We start from the raw sequence: 5,974 nt of genomic DNA on the forward strand, positions 1-5,974 counted from the left end.
TTTTGTTGACAATAAAAGTGATGGTCCGAACTGGGCTATCTCAAATAAGCGGTACATAATCAACAATTCCAATGTTAAGCTACTCTTCTACTTAAGAGTTACCAATTTGTTCACTCTATTATCTTTTCATAAAATCAATGAGAAATTTAGAAAAATAGGAAGGAAAAAAGAAAAAGAAAAAGAAAAAAGATGATGGTCCCAAAAATTGGAGATAGAAAAGATTGGTGGGTGGCTTTAATATAAGGGGGTTGGGGTGTGTTTAATTAGAATTAGTTGGAAAAATTGGACCACCTCATCTGATGACAATAGGGCCATAGTTTTGGGAATATTTTGCACTGCCACAATGTTAATGGCATCTAATTCCAACCAGTAGTAAGCTGACTCTTCTTACTCTTTTCTGTCTTTACATGCCTCACCCCCTACCCCACCCCCCTCAAAAATCTTGTTCTAAAAGGTCTAGTTTTGGAAGTTTTGATCAGACTGTTAGCCCCACAAATGAACGAAACAGACTAGTGAAAAAAACACCATCTGAAAAAGCCTGATTACAGACTATAGCTTAACTTCAGTTCTGGGGATTTGTATCTTTTCTTTTTGGGACTTCCCTCCTGTGGTGATAATGATATGGGCTCATGACAATTAACCAATAATGGCATAATGAGTTTTTAGGGTTTCAAGATTATAAGTATATAATATATGGTATAGTAATCAAGAACAAAAAAAATGTGATCTTGGCAGCTTGTAGGATGTATATGTGTACCAGGGAAATATATATGATCTTTTTTCTAACTCATAGTTCCAGTTTAGATGTCTACTTCACAAAGCAGTAGTTATCTTGAATTTTATCCAGTACGACCTACGTTTAATTTTATGGATACCTGCCTGACTAAATATTAAAGGTTACAAAAGAAAGAATAGACTGTTAAAAATTAAGCTCTTAACATGACATGATATAGGTGTCTATATCAATACTCTCTCTGTCCCAAATTATTTGTCGCTTTTCACTTCTCAAATTTAAATTATGTAAACTTTGATCAATATTTTTAAATATACTTTTAAGTCAACATGAGAAATATTGCAACTTATACTATTTTATGTATAGTTTTTGAATATACAAATTTTACTTTTAAAATATTGAATTATTCTAATCTAATTTAGCTTCGAAGATCAGTCACATTGCCTCTCGATAAGGAAAAACCGACACATATTTGGGACGGAGAAAATATGTTATTAAAAGTAAAATGAAAAATTTAAAGCTAACGTGTTTCTAAATGTAGAAAGCTATTGTTCTTTTTGGAACAAACTAAAAAGAAAAGATAGTGTCATATAATTAAAATAGAGAACAATAATTGGTTTAACTTATTAAATCATATTTTAAAGGAGGTTGATTGAATTCGTTTTACGTCGTCTTTTAATTGGTTTAAGGATTAATTATTGAAGAGGGGGTGTCTTTGATTTAATTTTCTTTCCAGGAAGTCTATTTTGTAAGTATTGATACATCCTTGTTTTTTGCGTGAGAGAGAAAGTAAGAGAGCAAAAAAGCATATATCAATGAAAACCAGGGCTTAGAAGTCATCATCACACACCCCCTTAGGCCTCTCTCTCTCTCTCTCCTTAACCTCTGGAAGTTCCATAATGTTTTCTTCTTCAACAGTACACCTATAAATCATCTAATCATCCTGTGTTTTCTAAGGATGTTTTCATAGTACACCTGGTTTTTTTGAAAGAAAGTGTTAGAGAAAACTAACAGGGAGAAAAAGGTCCATTTCTTGATCTTCTTTTTACCTTTTTTCTTTCTTGTTTTGAAGTTTTAAGTTTTAACTAGTCATGTATATGCAAAGAAAAGTTGGTACAAGCACTTGTGTAAAAATTCAATCTTTTTGTTCAAAAGAGGTAAGTTTGGTGGTAACTACGTATATAAAAACCCTTTATTTTAGGTCACTTGATCTTTGCCTTTTGATGTTCTTCACTCTACCTATGTTATTTCTTGCCATTTTTGGGTTGTTTTAATAAAAGATATGCAGATCTTGATGGATTTTTTGTTTGTTGCAGGAGTATGAAAGTACTTAAAGAGTGATAAAGCTCAGATCTTTATGGCTGGTCATCAAGAAAGTGAAGAGATTAAACCAAGATCAATGGTAACTAGTACTGGTTATTGGTATTCAGATAGTAGTACAAATCCAAATATGGTGAATCATCATCATCAGTTGCAAAATTTTGAACAAAATCCAGAGATGTATAACTTGACTTCTGGTATGGAAATGATAGGGTTTCCACCAAACAATAATCCTCATGTGTTATGGAAAGGTAATTTTCTCAACAAGATTGGTGATGGTAATAGTGGTGCTGGTCCTTCATCTTCCAAGAATATTACTGAACAATTTTACCAACATGGTAATTTCACTAAGGGGCCAGCTGATTTTACTACAAGTAGTGAAAATATGTTGGTGACACCAACTGATGATCATCATCAAGAAACTTGGCATGAGCATAATAGAACATTACTTGTTGATGATCCATCTTTAAGATGTGTATTTCCTTGTGAAGGAAATGAAAGGCCAAGTCAAGGACTTTCACTATCTCTCTGTTCATCAAATCCTTCTAGTATTGGTTTACAGTCTTTTGAACTGAGAAATCAACAAGAAATAGGAGGACTAATACATGATGGTTTTTTGGGAAAATCTGCAAATTTCCAACATCAAGGGTACTTTAATCATCAGATTAGGGACTCGAAATACTTAGGTCCGGCTCAGGAGCTGCTCGGTGAATTCTGTAGTCTCGGAATAAAGCAAAATGATTCATCAAAAGTACAAAAGCAACAACAAAAGCCCCACCAATGGCAAGATCATGAGAGTGCTAGTACTTCAAAAAAGCAACCTTTACAGTCCCTTGACCTCTTAGAACTTCAGAAAAGAAAAACAAAATTGCTTCAAATGCTTGAAGAGGTATATTCTTACGTTCTTTTTAATGTTTCTTTGAATCTTTTTGAAGTTTTGACTTGTATTTGACATGAAATAGTTAAAAGTTCAAAGCTTCAACTAAATTAGAGACTGAAGGCCCTTTTCCATCAATGCCCACATGGTGATAATTTCACTATTTCATTAATTTTTTAGAACACCCTCTATTCTTGTTCACCCTCTATGAAGTAAAGATTAATAAAGATACAATTTTTTTTGCTTTTCTTGGTTAATTTTTTCCACTCATTTTACATGGACTTGTATGTTTATTTATTTATGTGTAGGTGGATAGAAGGTACAAGCACTATTGTGATCAAATGAAAGCAGTTGTATCATCATTTGAAGCAGTGGCTGGAAGTGGAGCAGCAACAGTTTACTCATCCTTAGCAGCAAGGGCAATGTCAAGGCATTTCAGATGCCTAAGAGATGGAATTGTGGGACAAATTAAGGCCACAAAAAAGGCCATGGGAGAAAAAGACAGTAGTACTAGTCTTGTTCCTGGTTCAACTAGAGGGGAAACACCAAGACTCAGGCTTCTTGATCAAACTCTAAGGCAACAAAAAGCTTTTCAACAGATGAATATGATGGAAGCTCATCCATGGAGACCACAACGCGGTCTCCCAGAAAGATCAGTTTCCGTCCTGCGTGCTTGGCTCTTTGAACACTTTCTTCACCCGTAAGTCGGATCCCAGATTTAAATTTGATGAACTCAACTGACTGTAATTTGTGTATAAATTATGTATATTATACATCTACTAGCTATTGGGTGAGGCTATACATATATGTGTAATACAAAACTATGAATATTTACTAGGAGAGAATCAAAGTTTTGTACAAAAACAAAAAGAAACATTAGAACCCCACTTGTAGTTCTAGTACCAAGGATATTTCCATGGGCCATCAATCATTGTTCACAAAAATAGCTAAATACCTTGGAGTTACTCACTATCTGTTGCTACAGTAACTCCTTTTTCTTTTTTCATTTGTCGGTTTCAAGTTTTAACTATACTATACTACCTCAGAACTATGCCTATAGAATTTTTGTTGATTTCATTTTGTTATATCACATGGAAGTACAAAATATTTTTAAACTATGGTACAAGTACAAACTATATTTACTTTCTTCTTTATGGAAAATTTGCAGGTACCCAAGTGATGTTGATAAACACATTTTAGCCCGCCAAACTGGTCTTTCAAGAAGCCAGGCATGTCCCTTTCTCCACTATAACATTATTTGACTCTCCATATATGAATAGTTTTATGTTAATGAGGCATATCTTCTTAGAATATCCATTTCATAGTTTGAAATTAATTAAATAATGTAATCAACATTTTGTTTAGTATAACCTTTTTGTCTTTGAATTATGTCATATAATATATACACTATAGAAAATTTTAAAAAAAAAAAAAAAGGGCACACTATCGGTCAGTTACCATTTGTACCAGGTTACACATTTTTGCTTATAATAGAGACGTACTATCGAGTTTAAATTATATGCACTGACAGTATAAAGATTTTTTACACTATCGGTATATTTTGACCTATTATGAAAGATGGCTTTCCATTTTTTTAAGGTTACCAATTATTGTTTGTGTAGAGAATTATCTGCAATTGCCTTTTAAGTGCTCTAAGGGTATAAATTTTTTTAATACCGTTAATGTATAAAACTTACGCTCTTTACTATGTACGTAACAGTGACCTTATAACTTATCTGATTGTTTACACTATCAATGCATATAACTTGGAATCTTTGTCTTTTACCAGGTATCTTGCATGTAAGAATCAATGTATTTTCTTTTTCTTTTGGGCAGGTGTCAAATTGGTTCATCAATGCAAGAGTAAGGCTATGGAAGCCGATGGTGGAAGAAATGTACTTAGAAGAAACCAAAGAAGAAGAGAATAATCTTGGATCTCCAGATGGATCAAAAGCCCTTGATGACATGAATGGTGTTAATCATAATCATCCTCAGTCAGTAAACATTGATCAAGATCAAAAGCCAAATCTTGTAAGAATAGACTCTGAGTGCATATCTTCCATCATAAATCACCGTCATGAGAAAAATGATACCAACAAAAATTGCCTTCAACATGATCATCATCATCAAGTTCAAAACTATGGAGTAAGAGCTGGAGATCAATCGTTTGGCGCGATCGAGCTAGATTTTTCATCATATAATCAAAATTCAACTGGAGCAATTGCCTATGGAAATAATGAGAGTGTGCAACATAATCTTGGAGGGGGTGTTTCTTTAACATTGGGTTTACAACAACATGGTGGAAGTGGATCAATGGGATTAAGTACATTTTCTCAAGCATCTCAAAGTTCACTTTTTTATCCTAGAGATGATCAAGTCCAATATTCATCACTTTTGGATAGTGAAAATCAGAACTTGCCTTACAGAAACTTGATGGGGGCACAGCTTCTTCATGATTTGGCTGGTTAAAAAAGAAGAACAAGAAGAAGAAGATATAATGGTTCTTGATGAATTATATACTTCTTTGGACCTTATTGGTGATGATAGGTAGATATTTAGTAGTACTAGCTAGTAGTTGCAACATGGGGTATAGATTAAAGAAGTGATTTGGAAACATACAATTAAAAATCTACATTTTGGTGAAATGAACTTTTGTTTCTATAGCTGGTAATTCTTGGATGCTAGCTTTTTTGTGAAAATAGTTTGTTACGTGTTACCACCATGCATCCAAATTATTGCCAGTGATCTATTGAAGCAAATATCAGTATATACAGATTTTACAATTGGAAAAACAAAAAAGAAAAGTACAGTATTATAAATCTCTATCTCTCTCTCGATCGCTCGCTCTCTCTCTTGTTTGAGATTCTTTGGTAGCACAAGTGATGGAATCATGTGTGGTTCTAATAATTCAAATGAGAAAAATTTTAATTTTAATTTTGTAAGGATGCTTTGGAGATTTTTGTTTTCTGGGATTGGTACAAGTGAGAATTAAATTAAGCTACCAAATTAGTTAGCCTCTCAATTATCAAGATTAAGACCATCCA

At 33.3% G+C, this 5,974-nt stretch overlaps 1 protein-coding gene across 2 annotated transcripts; it reads left to right on the forward strand.

Moving 5' to 3' along the window:
* The first annotated feature begins 1,459 nt into the window (after nucleotides 1–1,459).
* On the forward strand, nucleotides 1,460–5,753 carry LOC132030570 (homeobox protein BEL1 homolog). Of its 2 annotated transcripts, none has more exons than XM_059420265.1 (5): nucleotides 1,460–1,757; nucleotides 2,050–2,942; nucleotides 3,239–3,630; nucleotides 4,099–4,159; nucleotides 4,767–5,753. In XM_059420265.1, the coding sequence occupies exons 2-5, from the start codon at nucleotides 2,091–2,093 to the stop codon at nucleotides 5,397–5,399; spliced, it is 1,938 nt and encodes a 645-aa protein (XP_059276248.1). In that variant the 5' UTR covers nucleotides 1,460–1,757; nucleotides 2,050–2,090; the 3' UTR covers nucleotides 5,400–5,753. The 2 variants fall into 2 exon arrangements, with proteins under 2 accessions (XP_059276248.1, XP_059276249.1); XM_059420266.1 differs by lacking the exon at nucleotides 1,460–1,757 and adding an exon at nucleotides 1,768–1,890.
* The last annotated feature ends 221 nt before the right edge of the window (nucleotides 5,754–5,974 follow it).

The sequence above is a fragment of the Lycium ferocissimum genome, chromosome 9, assembly GCF_029784015.1.
Source record: "Lycium ferocissimum isolate CSIRO_LF1 chromosome 9, AGI_CSIRO_Lferr_CH_V1, whole genome shotgun sequence".
In the NCBI taxonomy this organism is placed as follows: domain Eukaryota; kingdom Viridiplantae; phylum Streptophyta; class Magnoliopsida; order Solanales; family Solanaceae; genus Lycium; species Lycium ferocissimum.